Source organism: Ochotona princeps, chromosome 6 (genome assembly GCF_030435755.1).
Source record: "Ochotona princeps isolate mOchPri1 chromosome 6, mOchPri1.hap1, whole genome shotgun sequence".
In the NCBI taxonomy this organism is placed as follows: Eukaryota; Metazoa; Chordata; class Mammalia; order Lagomorpha; family Ochotonidae; genus Ochotona; species Ochotona princeps.
The window spans coordinates 68,050,213-68,064,033 of NC_080837.1; the positions used below are offsets into that span (position 1 = coordinate 68,050,213).

A 13,821-nucleotide genomic window follows, 5' to 3' on the forward strand; every position below is an offset into this window, starting at 1 on the left:
TCAGCTCTTTCTTCCCGGCCTCTCCCTACTGCCTATTTCTCAACAGAAAGCACAAGAAAAATAGTTATCAGAAGAACAGTCTCCTGGCAGTGCCAGTTCAGTAAGTCACCAATTACATGAGCAGAAGAGAAACAAACTATAACTCACCTAGAAACTCAAGTTAAATCAAAGGAAAATCCAGGAGTGGAGGAGAAGTGACAATGGCAGGCTGTGTAGGTCCATGGTAGGTTAGAATCACTGGCTATGGAAGCGAACACGGGCGTGGCAGCAGTGGAGAGACAGGGAAAGGAAAGGGGCAGAGCTTTGGAGGTGAAGGCTGTGGAGGACCAGCTTCTCTTTCCTGCCGCTGCTTCTTCTGCCAGCTCTCTGCATCCGTCCAGGGCTGGCTCAGCCTCTCGCTGTGGCTCTCTTGGGCGGAGGTAATACGGGCAGCTGGCACCTCCACAGCACGTCCTTAGGCTATTGATGCTCTGCTGGAGTAGAAGTCGGGGACAGGGAGCCCGGTGTGCAGCGTGACCTGGGGAAGGAGACTGTGAGTGCTGCAACGTCCCATGGGTAACCCCACCCCACCGCAGTACATGGCACGTGTTGGGTGTGCCTGTAATGCAGAACAGGGTCTGTTTGCTTCCCTTCAATGTCTATTTAGCAGCAGACATTGCCCTGCGGTTAGAGCCTGGCCACCTGGGTGGGTTCTCAAATCCTGGTGAGACTTGCGTAAAGGAGGCTGCTTCAAGGAGTTCATGGAAAAACGCAATTGAAAGTTAGGCTTTTTTTTTTTCAGCACCAAAACCAAACCAAACCAAAATAAAACAAGAACACAAATAAGCCAAAAAACAAATAAACAAAAAATCCTGAAATCATACAGTTTGATGCTAAGAAGTTTTTTCTTTGAACTCTTGGGAGACCCTGCACACTGTTCTCAGCCTTTGTACAAGATGTTGGGGAGACTGTGCAACGTCTTATTGAGGACACACACAAGCACTGACCTGAGGGTAGGCATGCCTGTCAGGTACATTGCAAGAGTCACTACCCTTTCCTACATTGTGGCCATGGTGACAAGAATGGCCCCTTCTTATTAGGGGACCCCCCAATCACCCCAGCCAGGGCAAGCCCTTCCTGAGTTTGCATAGATGACAGCCAATTATGAAGAAGCTTGGTGTGCTTCCCGAAGGATCCTCACAAGGTTTGTGGAAAATCGAATTAAAAGTTTATTTTGGTGTAAAAATGCTGAACTTCATAACAAGTTTCCCCATAATTGCATTTTTTACGAACCTCTGAAAACCCCTTGTGTGCATGGATTTCAATTTTTTTGCAGCAAAGTAAAACTTATTTTTAAATTCAATTTTCCATGAATTCTCTCAAACATTCTCATACTGTTTCACCAACTTCAGCTACATCTCCAGTCTCAGGGCTACCCATGTGAACCAGGTTACAACTATTTCATTCAATTGAGCATGCTTTCTCTTAAATATTTGGGACTGAAAGTGTTAACAAACTGGGGAGATTTTTAGATTTTGAAAAATTTGCACTGACGTGACTAGTTGAGGATCTCTAATCTAAAAATCTGAAGTCTAAAGTGTTCCAGAATCAGAAACTTTCTGAGCATCCTGACAGTACTCAAAATGGTTCAGATCTTAGGGCGCTGTCAGCCCGTGGGTAAGTGTGCCTGCATCCCATATTGGAGTGCCTAGGTTTAAGTTTCTGCTCTGGGTTCCAGTCCCAGCTTCCTGCCAATGACAACCCTGGTAGTTCACTAGGATGGCACTAGTAACTGAGTCCTGCCACTCACATGAGAGACCTGGATGTTTGCTTGGCTCCTGGCATCAGCCTTCAACCTGGTCCAGCCCTTAGCATTGTGGGAAGTTACAGAGTGAACCAGCAGAGGGCAGTTCTCTCTAAGAGAGTCTGTCCATCTGTCTTCTGCCTCTGAAATACATCAATAAAACTTTAAAAGTCTTTTGCAGGGAGGGTGTAATAGCACTGTGGGTTAAGCCACTGCTTGGGATGCCTTTATCCCATATCAGAAACCCAACCTTGCTTTGGATTCAGCTTCCTGCTAATTGTACACTGTGGAGGCAGTAGATGATGTCTCAAGTACTTGGGTCCTGGCCACCAATGAGGAGGACCTGGAAGGAGTTTGGGGCTCCTGGCTTCAGCCTGGCCTAGCCCAGGCTGTTGCAGGCATTTGGGGAATGTAAACCAGTGGATGAAAGATCTCTTTGTGGTTCTGCCTTTTTTCAAATAAAAATACACTTTAAAAAACAAAACAAAAGCTTTTGGATTTGGAACATTTCAGATGTTTAGTTTTCAGATGAGGGATGCTCACTCTGTCTTTCCTGGCTGGTGCCTTTGTCTAAATGTATTAAGAACATCCTGGAACTTTCTTGAGGAGCATCAAGTACGGTATTCTTTGGATGGAAATTACTAAAAATATGTAGAGTTTTGAAGAATGAGGTTTCCTGAGTTTCACTTCTAGAGAAATCTAAAATTTTATTTCTAGCAATGCAAAGGTTTAACTTGGACAGATTAGATGTCAGCTTCCCATCAAATGTAACCTACTTGTAGGAAGAGAAAGCAGGGCTCCCTGGCCTGCAGTCAGTTTCATTACACATCCTGTTAGACAACAGTGAGTTTTGAAACATTCCATATAGTAATTTGATTCCAAGCCTTGTCCTAATGCAGCGCTTTGCTGAATGAGGATGATAGTTGTTAAGGAGCAGTGCTGCTCAGGGAAGTGAAATCCTACACCATAAGTTCTAATGGTAGCTGGCAGGATGTGGCCCTGCACGGCTTGGCTCTGATCTCTCCTTTCCCACCCATAGTACACCAGCCTTTTTGCCCTTGTAAGCTTATGTGAGGCCTTAGACACGTTGCACAGGCTGTCCCCTCCATATGGGAGGCTCCCCGAAGCACATTCCTGATGGCCTTTAAGGCTCAGTTCACTTGTGCTTGCAGGAAGGCCTACTTGCACTGGCCCTTCTATTGCATCTTAGCACTCTTGATTCCTTCACTCATCCTTGGTTTTTTCTCCATGGCTCGTGTCTCCTTCTAACATACCATGTAACTAATGCTATAACTGTGTATGTATTGCATCATCTGTCTCCCTTGACCCCAGTAATGGGGTGACACTACAGGATGCCAAGCTTTTTATCTCCCCTCCCCATGGATATGTTAAAGGAATTCTAGATATTTGTCAAGTGAATAGATGAATGAGAGAAACTTGTTTTGTATCTAGAATAAGTAAAAAATAACGGTCGTATAGGTGGAAACTGGGTTTTCTATTTCCATGGCGGCTGTCTGAGCTAAATAAGAGCATAGGAAAGATGCCTGGATTTTCTGGTAACTTCCAGCTACGTCTTATCTTCTTTTCAGGTACCCAGAGCTTCATGGAAACAATTTCATTTGCTTACATACTGATTGACTAAAGTTTTTCATTTGCTCTTAGAGGTAACATTGAACTTGGATGAATGGTCGTTGCAAACCATAATATACTTCCATTTTCCTGTGTGATGCTAACTAGACTGTGTTCAAGTAAGAGGAAACTTCACAATGCTCATGGGAAAAAATGGAATTAAAAGGTTAGGTACATTTTGATGCCCCTAAATTTGAAATTATGATGTTTACATACATAGATTTTAAAACTTTGGCACCAAAATAAATGTGTCTTTGAATTCCATTTTCCTACAACCTTTGTGAGGTCCCCCTTTATAAGGAAGGTGCTTAAGCTGATATGGAGTCACATGAGTTGTCTATGTTGGCCCCTCTCCTCTGTGGCCTAGCCTGGGCCTTACCCTCCCGGCTTCCCTCTCTCAGGCCTGCCTGCACCATCCGTGGGCAGCCATGGAAGCTGAAGCTGGCAGCATTCAGGTGTGAGTGAGCTGCTTACCTGCACGTTCCTGTTGAGGCTGACAGCAGGGAAGAAGAGGCCCTCCACATTGTCAAAAGCAATGGGACCTTGTTGTTCGTCGTTGATAAAAAAGGTCAGCGTTTTTCTGTTTAAGTCAAGAAGGACCCCAATGGTGGCCCCTTTTGTGATCCCTCCCTCAGTTCTGTGGGAAAAGAAAGACTAGGTTTCATTCCAGAAGCTTTTTTTTTTTTTCTAGTAAATCAGTGCTTTATAGCCTGTTTCAAATGACTGCAGCCTACTACCCCCAACCTTTCCAAATATTATTATTTTTTTTGTTGCCAATCACTCCTTCTGATACAGAAATTAAATACCACAGATATATCTGTTTAGGTGCTGACTGTATATCTGTGATTCACACAGCTATAAAGGGCAGGTTGTTTTGTCCCTCACCCACCAATGTTCCCTCCCAGGGCAGGGAGATGGGCCCCTGGTGAGAACATTGGAGCTGCTCTGCTGTTGCTGAGGGTGAATGCATTCACATGGGGTCTCTACCACCAAGGCATAGCAGTAGAAGACAAAACACTAAAGAGACACAAAAATGCAGACGTTTCGCTATCAGAGCGCTAACTTATAGCTATATGGCAAGGTTTGCACAAATGGTGTGAATTAAATATCGTTAAATATAGCTTCATTTGAAAATCAAAATAAAGATGTATGTAGGCTGAGCCAAAATCCATATGCATAAACACTGGATTTTGGATTTTATACTACCTATGAAATAGAAAACTCATTGCAGAAAGTTTATAATTTTTAGCATGTTGAATTTGAACTAAGAAGCTAGAGGTTGCCCTTAAAATGACAACACAGAAGAAGAGGATTCTTCCTGGTAAGGTAAAATAATTACATGGTGTGAAATGAAGTGATGTTAAGGAACCTGCACAGCACTGTCCTCTGACAAAGAATTGTGTCTTGTACTTCAACTGATGAACTCACAAAATACCAATGGACAACTAAACAGGGACCATCAGATTCACGTTTCTTCCCTGAGATCTAACTGTACTGAATGTCATCCTCACCTCAGCAGAGCAGGGGAATGGAAAAGTATCATTCAATTCCTCTTGCATGCAGAATACAAACAGTTCACAGCCACTGAAGGACAGATTTATACACAGAATCTTGTCATCACCAGGTTTAACAATTACACCACATGTGACATGCAGATAACCAGCAAGCAGACATGTTCAGCATTAAGAACGTGTTTCTCTGCTTTGTGTGATAATCGTGTTATCTACTCCTTTTCTCCAAAGGAATGAATCCCAAAGGACAAAATGTAAGCAGAGTATATTGGTGATGGCAAAAGGAGTCTAGGGACACAGAGTTCCCCAAAATGTCAACCACTGGAAACCATGTGTGCTCCCTTCAACAGATATACAAGTGAAATATCCTGGGGAACACGAGGCCCTGGAAGCTTCCTGGCTACAGAGGGGTCAGTGATGAGCCTATAGGAACAGCTGAAATGGTAGAATCCAGTTGTCCTGGCTTGCTTTCCTTTTGATCCAATGGAATACAGTTCAATTTTCTGACTCTACCCTGTCTCCACAGTGAATCCCATGAGAAAATGTATTAAAATCTATTTATCAGGCCCAGTGCAATGGTTCAGTGGCTAAATCCTTGCCTGGTATGTGCTGGGATCACGTATGGGTGCCCAGCTCCCTGCTTGTGGCCTGGGAAAGCAGTAGAGGATGGTCCAAAGTTTTGGGACCCTGCACCTGTGTGGGAGACCTGGAAGAAGCTCCTGGCTCCTGGTTCCTACCTTTGGATTTGCTCACAATGGCCCCTGCGGCCACTTGGGGAGTGAACCAATGGACAGAGGTCCTTCTCTCTGTAAATCTTCCTTTCCAATAAAAATAAATACATCTTTAAATTACTTTTATCTATATGTTGAAGATAAAGAAAATTTTAAGAAAATTACAGTGTCCTCTTGGTCTCAGCAAATTGGATGTCCTCTTTCATACGACATTGAGAGAATGCTCCAAGAAGAAAAAAGCTATCCAGATGAGCATCCACATAATTTAGTCTAAGGAGTGGCTTCTATTCTGAGCATTATATTCATAATAAGCACAGTAACCACAGCCACTGTATATTCTGGTGTCTCCAGTGGGAGACATCTTTACATAGCTCATTTAATCTTTAGAACATTCTTATGCAGAAAAAATATTATATTCATTTGGTGGATTTGGAAACTTAGGTTGAGAAATGTAATTTGTCTCTAAGTGCGTCTGTGTTAAGATGCAGGTATAGGTTTTAGAATCCTGTGTGATTTGCAGTGCATATACATGGGCATTCTGACCTTCCAGAGACAGGTGGAGTTTAGCATTGCAGAAAATAAACCACCAACCGTTGGATGGACTCCACTAAGAGCAGTGCATCTCCTGCATTTTTAAATGGACACCAGCACCTGCCCCTCCTCCTTGATGTGGTCCACATAACAGCTCTTCGCACTTGGGCTTTCTCTGCTGACCAGAAGCCAACGTGAAGAAGGCTTGGTTTGGGGGCTGCAGGGGTACCTGTTGGTGTGCGAGTTGTTGTGCATGAACCAGCTCCGGTTATTGTCCACATACATTGCCCAAGCTTTGTCGTCCTTGCCTAACATCACATCCTTCATCACGTCAATGCGAGCCACGCCAAAGGCAGGATCAGGGTGGTTGTCATAACGGTCTACGGTCAGCTCCCAGTAGTGCACGCCCTTGGAGAAGCCAGTCTTCCCCAACACCACCCGGTCATCATAGCTGCTGCAGGTCACTGTCAGGTTGTCATTGGAGAAGATGATGTCTGAGTGTGCCGAGCCAGGGTCAAAAGCAAACCAGGCCACTGGGAACAACAGAAAGGAGTAGGGTTATTAAGGTGAATCCAACAAGTTCAAGTGTCAGAGAACACTCCTGGGTGGGATGAGGAGTACTGTGTTGCATTTTCATGCTGTCATGCGGGAAGAAAGTGATTGGGACTGGAGGGGCCATAAGTGATCAGACAGGGGCATGGCCTGGGAGTTGGTACCCTCTGCAGCAGAAGCAGGCACAGGACACATGACCGAGTCAACAGGGGTTACCTGCCTTAGACTGTACTCCCCTGAAGCGCTCCAGGAGTGAAGTGGCATCGATTTTGGAAGGTGCAAGTTCCTTCACCTGGTGACCGGCAGAACAGTGCACCAGAGACATAAAGGGAGAGGGAAGGCACTAAGAGCCTGTGTGAGCCCTGAAGTGGGGAGACTAGGATCTAGAGCCCTAGATGGACGGGGATAAAACACATGGAATGAAAATGGGAAATATCCCTTCAGCAGAGTGCTGGAATGCAGTCATTTGGAAGATTACCATGGCTCTAATAAAAGCTCAGACCATGAAACTCTAAGCAACTCACACACTGATGTTCTTGAGTGAGACTTGAGTGTAGGACAGGTTGCTTCCTCTGTACTTGAAAATTCAAATTATGGGTTGCTTCTACAACTAACATGTAAAATGATTTGCTGGAGCCATAGGTATGTGGCTGTTAGGTCCAGATAGAAGGAGGTTTTCCTACAAGTTATTACTTCCTAAATTCTAAAAGCTGCTGACAAATACCATGATCTGGTAAGACAGGATTGCTGATTAACGAAATCTGTGAGGCATCTCACATGCACCCTGCTAACAGAATAAGGTGGTTTCATACCTGCCAACAGCTTTTTAATGTCAACTGTGGTCATTCCAAGTGAAAGGCATGAGGGAGAGAAACGGGAAGCAAAATTGATATTGATATGAAAGCATGTCTCTTTAGGTAGACTTTTACCAAAAAAAGGCCTCAATCTAAAAGACTCCATGTACTACAACAGCCGATCTGATTACTGATTGTTTGCACTGATGTATTAACAATACAAAACAAAACAAAACAAAACAAAACAAAACAAAACAAAAGGGAGTGGGGGCTGAAGTAAGTTTAGGGGCACATAACATTAAAAAATCCAAGCATCTTTTCCATTTCTAAGGATTTGAGAAACCGTTTTAATGGAGTTAGAAGGACAAGTAGACAAATTTATTGACATAATTTAAGCTGCTGCCATTTATTTCATGAAGGAAACTGACACATCAATCCCACAAGTAAAAGAACAATTACAATAGGTATACTTGCCTAATTGAGAGTAAGGTGCGGACTGTGTCTCAAAATTGCATCCTATGAAGAGATACTACACATCAAAACTACGAAACAACCAATGTGACAAATTATTTGTACACACTTGTAAGAGCACCAGCTGAATATAGTCGCTTGAGGCCTGATTCATGAAAAAACAATGCCCTTTTCATGTCAGTATATTTGGCTGGGTACTAATGTCTCCTCAGTTCTTTCAAAATCAAAAATTCATCTTCTTACCATTTTCTAAGTCCTCCTTCAATTGACTCTAAACTCTGCAGCTTACATTTTAAAATCTTTTCCATTAGTGCTTCCATATTGAGAACACTGTTTTTAGAAAGAGAAAAATTTATCCCCCATTGAAATGTAGAAAGTCCTAGGTCTTTGGAGAAACTGCTCTATTTCACTCTTTCCTGCCTGTCCAACTGTGGCCGTGCTGAATAATCCGTCCTGTGGCTGGGTCCAAGTTAAATCACCAACAGCTTTTCCATTTCTTTGACTCATCAGTCTTCACCTAGAGGAGCAGAAGGGGTGCTGGGAGTGCATGTGGTCTTACAGTTTTCTCCCTTCCTAAGATTTAGATCCCCTACGCCATGAGGAGATGCCTCAGGATGGAGGAGGATGGTCTCATTTAAAAATGCTTCACATGAATAACCTATAATTTCCAAGGGTGTTGGATCCAGAAAATCTGGTTTTGATTATCACCAGAGAAAAGATCATTTTTTTTTTCAATTTAGTAAGGCCCTATATGATAATTTCTAAAATTACTTAAAATAAATTTACAAGATTTAAAAACTAAAAGAGAACTAATGACCAAGTTAAAATAAAATTGAAAGGTTATGATTTTAATTTTGGTTAGTTTACTTTTCCCTGTGATGAATTCACATTAAAAATCATTTTCTTCTGACTCAGTGATGTTCATGGTTAAAGTCTCTTCACTGTCATTTCCATTCCCGCTCATGGGTAGTTCATGGTGAGTTTGAAACGTTCAAAGATTTAAAACTGGATCTCATAGCCAGCTTTGCAGATAAATACGTAGACTGAATAGGGCTTCAACAATTTTTAAATGAATCACGCCTGGTGCAAGTTTTTTTTCACAATAAGTGTTCTGAAATTTTTGACACTACTTTCAACCCACCATCATACATTTAATATTCATTGGTATAACTAGAACAGTGCATTTTATACAGCCATCAAATATCACTAATCCCACATTTCACTTTATTCTTAAGACAATATACATTACAAAGACTGTAACAATATTGCAGTACATTAGACACAGTGAGAAGAGTTCCATAACAAAGCATGTTGAAAAGCCAGTAGTGCACAGAAAAACAATAGGAAACAGAAAGCACAAAGGAAAAATGTCATTTTCAAGAGGGTTGGAAGTACTCGCATCCTTTTTGCACTGACATGCTGTGGCTTTCTTCATTCCAGGATGTGGGATGAGCCAAAGGAATAAAATAAACAACAAAAGAAACCTTTGGAAATGTGAAATGTACATCAGGTGTATCCATGATTACAATATAGTCCTAAAGAGATCAAATCTGTATCTTAGATAGTTTAGTAAGATTCTGTTTGCTAGATGGAATTCACTGCCAAGTACAAGTGTGGCTTCCCTGAAGTCAGCCAGCAGCCCTGTGTCTTTGGCTTGGTAAAGGGACACTTTGCAGGGGACAGACTTGTAATTACTCAGATCTTTGGGCACTGGGCGTTAAGGGTTTCTAATGAAGCCAGTGGTGCTCTCTCCTGTTAGGAAACTGTCAGCCATGAGCCCAGACAGTCCTACTAGGGAGCACAGCCTTCTGCAGAAAATGCTTTTGCCTTCTGCTGAGTTGCTTGTTTTGTAAGATGAATTCTGCTGCTGTTGTATGTGATTTTTTTTTATATTTAAAAAAAATTTATTTTGTCAGTGAAGATCTCTTGAGTCTATGTTTAATCAGACCACTCCAGGCTGGATGCGCTGATCCAGTCTCCAGTCATAGCTGGTTTCCTGGATACAGTAGGGCTGCCAACCTCTGCAGTACTGCCACAGCCTTCACCCAGCCCTCCCTGCGCCCGTGCGAGGCCACTGCGTGTGATGACAGAGTGGGGCTATCCATGGCCGGACCAGCTTGTGCAAAAAGAACTACTTCACTCATCGCTTTCCAATGCCGTTATATGCAGGCCACAGCCTCATGGTTGGTCCTCACAGCACACAAACAAGAACGCCACAAAACTCCATAGTTCAGGTGTTCCTCCTCCCGAAGCAGCCACAGACACAAAGACTAGCTCATCCCCCTCACTGTGCACACACGAACGGCAAGAACAAAACAGGGAATTCAGAGAGGCCACCAAGGCACAGAGCTCAAGAGGAAAAGGGCTAAGAGAGCTCGGCTCACCGGGTGCATTGAGAGACTGTAAGGAAGAATGCAAGCTCGGCTGGTGGAGTGAGGATCTGAGACCAAAGTAGGATCTCCCCGGGAAGCTGGCTTGTAGATTAAGGGTGGAGGAGAAAGGACTCTTTCTACGGAGCGGCAATCTTTCCGAAGGCACTGGAAAAGGGAGAGTCTGCTCTTCTGAGTCTGGGTCTAAACGTAAGATCAATGCAAACTAGAGATCAGAAATCTGCTTCCTGCCCATGCATGCTTTCCCAAGACCTGCCCTTGGGATGCAACCCCAGTCTCATCTGTCCCTCTGGTCATATAAGCAGGTGTGAACAAAACCACTGTGCCTGGGGTCAGAGCAACCCAAGGTACATGGCAACTGCAATCATTCAGGATATACAGATGGCATGAAGGTAATATTCCATGTCTCAAACCACTGAGGAACTTTACTCACGAAAAGTGACTTTGTTGTTGATCAGAGTGTGTTTCTGTGAATATTTTTTCTGGTTTGGGTTTTATAGTGTCTTTGCTTTGTTACACAGCTCTCACCTAGCACAAGGCATATTTAACCTAAGATAACTGGCATGTGTGTAGAACATGGTCCTATTTGAAGAGCCCAGAAAAGGGCATTGGTGAGTTTTCATACTGCCAAGTGTCAGCTCATTTCCTATTCTAATCTCACAATATTAAAGTTAGCTTTAGACTTATACTTGGAGGAAGATTTTGTTTTTAAATAAATGTATAAACCAGATCTCAGAGAAAGGGAATTACTACTTATCAATTTAAATCCTTGTGTTCTCAATAATAATACATTTAAGTTTTCTTCTACTTAAATTTCATACGCTTTGGATGACTTAACATATATCATTATTCCTTTTGCTTGGTTAACAATTTTTTAAAACTATACATTATAATCCTCTTAACAAGGAAATAATATCTTTTAGTTTAATTGAAATACAACACAGTACTGCAGACTGACATGGGCTAATTCTAGGAAACATATTTTCACCAGATGTGAACAATCAATTCATTATCTTGAAAATATTTGTGGCTTTAAAAATTAGCAGAAAGGACACACATGATAAGATTAATTTTGGAATATACTGAATCCCCAAGAAGACCTGAAAACCATGGAGAGATGTGCAATGCCATCATGAGTCATACTCACCTTTTCTAGTCTTGGCCTCAGGAGGAACTTAGAGTTGGCGATGGTACCACTTAGTGGGGTGAGGGCTGAGGGCAGTTATGTATATTCATGGGATCAATAACTTTATGCTGAAATGGTATTATTTTCCTATATTTTATTTAGATCCATTGTTAACTAAAGACCCAATTTCCCTTTGCTCCTCTTTTTATATTCTTCATGTAAGCACACTTACATAATATCCATACTATGAACCATTCCATCTTTATTTTGCAGTTTTTCCCACCTATGACTTTCCATTCCCCACCTTCTGGGATCTTTCCACATTCTATAAACAGGTTCTTAAAAAACAAACAAAAAACCAATCCTACCTTGCCATGAGATCTTTCCAAATGAATTGAGAGAGAGAGAGAGAGAGAGAGAGAGAGAGAGAGAAACTTTCCACCTAAACCCAATCCAATGAAACAATTCTTCCTTCATACCCTTCCCCATGGCACATGGGGTAAACATTTGGTCACTTCCTGTAGGTCATCTCTGTCCCTCCATATTATTTTAGAATGCATAAGCCTTGGAGGGAAGACAGTTAGCTCAATATCAACCCTTGAGTTGCACCTGTAGGTTCCCTGGGATGAGAAACTCATTGCCTCCAACTAGCACCACTCCCTATCACTTCATACATACTGTTTATATATGCAGGCACATCAAGAAGTTCATAGAAAAAAGAAATTAAAAGGTAAGTTTGTTTTGGAGTAAAAAAAAGTTAGCCTTCTTTTTTGGCCTCCTTTTTCTTTCCTCTTCCTGTACTATATCCTCATGGGTGGCTCTCTGCTCCTATCAGGGCAAGTATCTCTTCATGAACTGCCAACTCTCATGCCTGAATATATTCTGACTCTCTCACTTTAAACAAATCCTTCTTTAATTTACATACATTAAAAATTGAAATTTATGTAGTGTTTTCATAGGGCATTTTCCAAGAACTTATTGAAGATGCCTTGGAGTTGGATATGTCCTCAGCTGTGGTATTAGTAGCTGGAGCCACATGGAATAATAAATCATTTGTTCAAGCGTTTGAGGCCAGTCACCAGTCCTCTTAAAACTTCCCTTTTGGGGGGGCCATTGCTCTATGTATAGACTTTAAATATTTCACTCTCTTGAACATATGATCAAAAGTATGAACCAAAGGCAAAGTGGCAATAATGAGAATGGTTATTACCACATATGGTTTGCCCAAATAATATTTAACCTACTTTAAACTTACAACTATCCTGGTGTTTATGCTGTTTTATACCCATGGGATGCAGGTAGGATATATAGCCTACTTCTTCACCTTTAGAGAAGCTTCTTAGTCATAATATTCTATTATCAGAGGAATGATGAATAAAATTTTCATGTTTTTAATTGTTGTAGAATATATGATATGAAGCTAGGTTTTAGATTTGGGCTGACATCCAGGATGATTATTATCATTTTTTTCTATTAATCATTAAAGAAAGCTAAGTTGCTCCTTAGGAGATTATTAATATCTCATCATGTGTTGTCATATGCAGTGATGCTATCTGATTGAAGAGCTCTGCTGAGTGAAAGCAGCTTAGGAGGGAGAGCAATGGAAAGTAACATGTCAGTGGCTTGCTGTGGTGGCTCTCCCCACTCACTACGGGGACTGTGTTCAAAAAGAGAATGGACCAAGACTTGCCTTCCATCAACTCTGCCAGCTACCATTATTTCCCCTTGCTCTTTCCTGGACTTATTTTCTCCATATGTAGGACTGACCTGATTGTAGGGTAAGGGCCTACATGAGGGCAGAGGCCTCTGCTCAAAAGAGGCCTCAAATATTTCCTTTGTTGTTTAGTGAACATGATGAAATACCTATAATGTGTCAGACATTACTTCAGAATTGAGTAGTTGGGAAAAATGAAATTGACAGGAGAGCTGATCATAAGAAGGGTAATTTGAGCATGATTGATTGGGTTTTTCTACTTCTGGAGGTGGACTTTCTTAACCAACTCCAACCTGTACAGAACACAAAAGTTTTATATGGATGTTGTAGAAAATTTTGAAAATGTAAAGTACTGTCTTTGAGGTACTAGTTTTGGAATTCAAACAGGAAAAGCAAACAGTTTCCATAAGGCAATGGACACTAATACAGCTTCTTTTATATTCAGGCAGAAGTCTTGTTTGTCTGTCTAGCAATGAACAGCTCCACAAACTAACCAGGTGTTGGGTTTTGATCCAAAAAGATGGTTGTATTATAGAACAGGGTAAAGCAAAAAAAAAAAATCAGTTATGAACTGCACAAGCTGTGTTAA

At 41.8% G+C, this 13,821-nt stretch overlaps 1 protein-coding gene across 2 annotated transcripts in view; it reads right to left on the minus strand.

Annotated features, from left to right (window-relative positions):
* Nucleotides 1-212: 212 nt before the first annotated feature.
* TRIM9 (tripartite motif containing 9) overlaps nucleotides 213-13,821 on the minus strand; it is a 98,485-nt gene continuing 84,876 nt past the window's right edge. The window contains exons 8-14 of one of the 2 annotated variants that reach the window (XM_012926846.2): nucleotides 13,131-13,166; nucleotides 10,387-10,575; nucleotides 8,006-8,047; nucleotides 7,550-7,573; nucleotides 6,415-6,718; nucleotides 3,887-4,049; nucleotides 213-517 (exon numbers count right to left, since the gene is read on the minus strand). In XM_012926846.2, the coding sequence (XP_012782300.2) occupies nucleotides 455-517; nucleotides 3,887-4,049; nucleotides 6,415-6,718; nucleotides 7,550-7,573; nucleotides 8,006-8,047; nucleotides 10,387-10,575; nucleotides 13,131-13,166 (821 nt within the window). In that variant the 3' untranslated portion in view covers nucleotides 213-454. The remainder of the gene's footprint in view (nucleotides 518-3,886; nucleotides 4,050-6,414; nucleotides 6,719-7,549; nucleotides 7,574-8,005; nucleotides 8,048-10,386; nucleotides 10,576-13,130; nucleotides 13,167-13,821) is intronic. The other variant, XM_004584816.2, reaches the window with a different exon arrangement.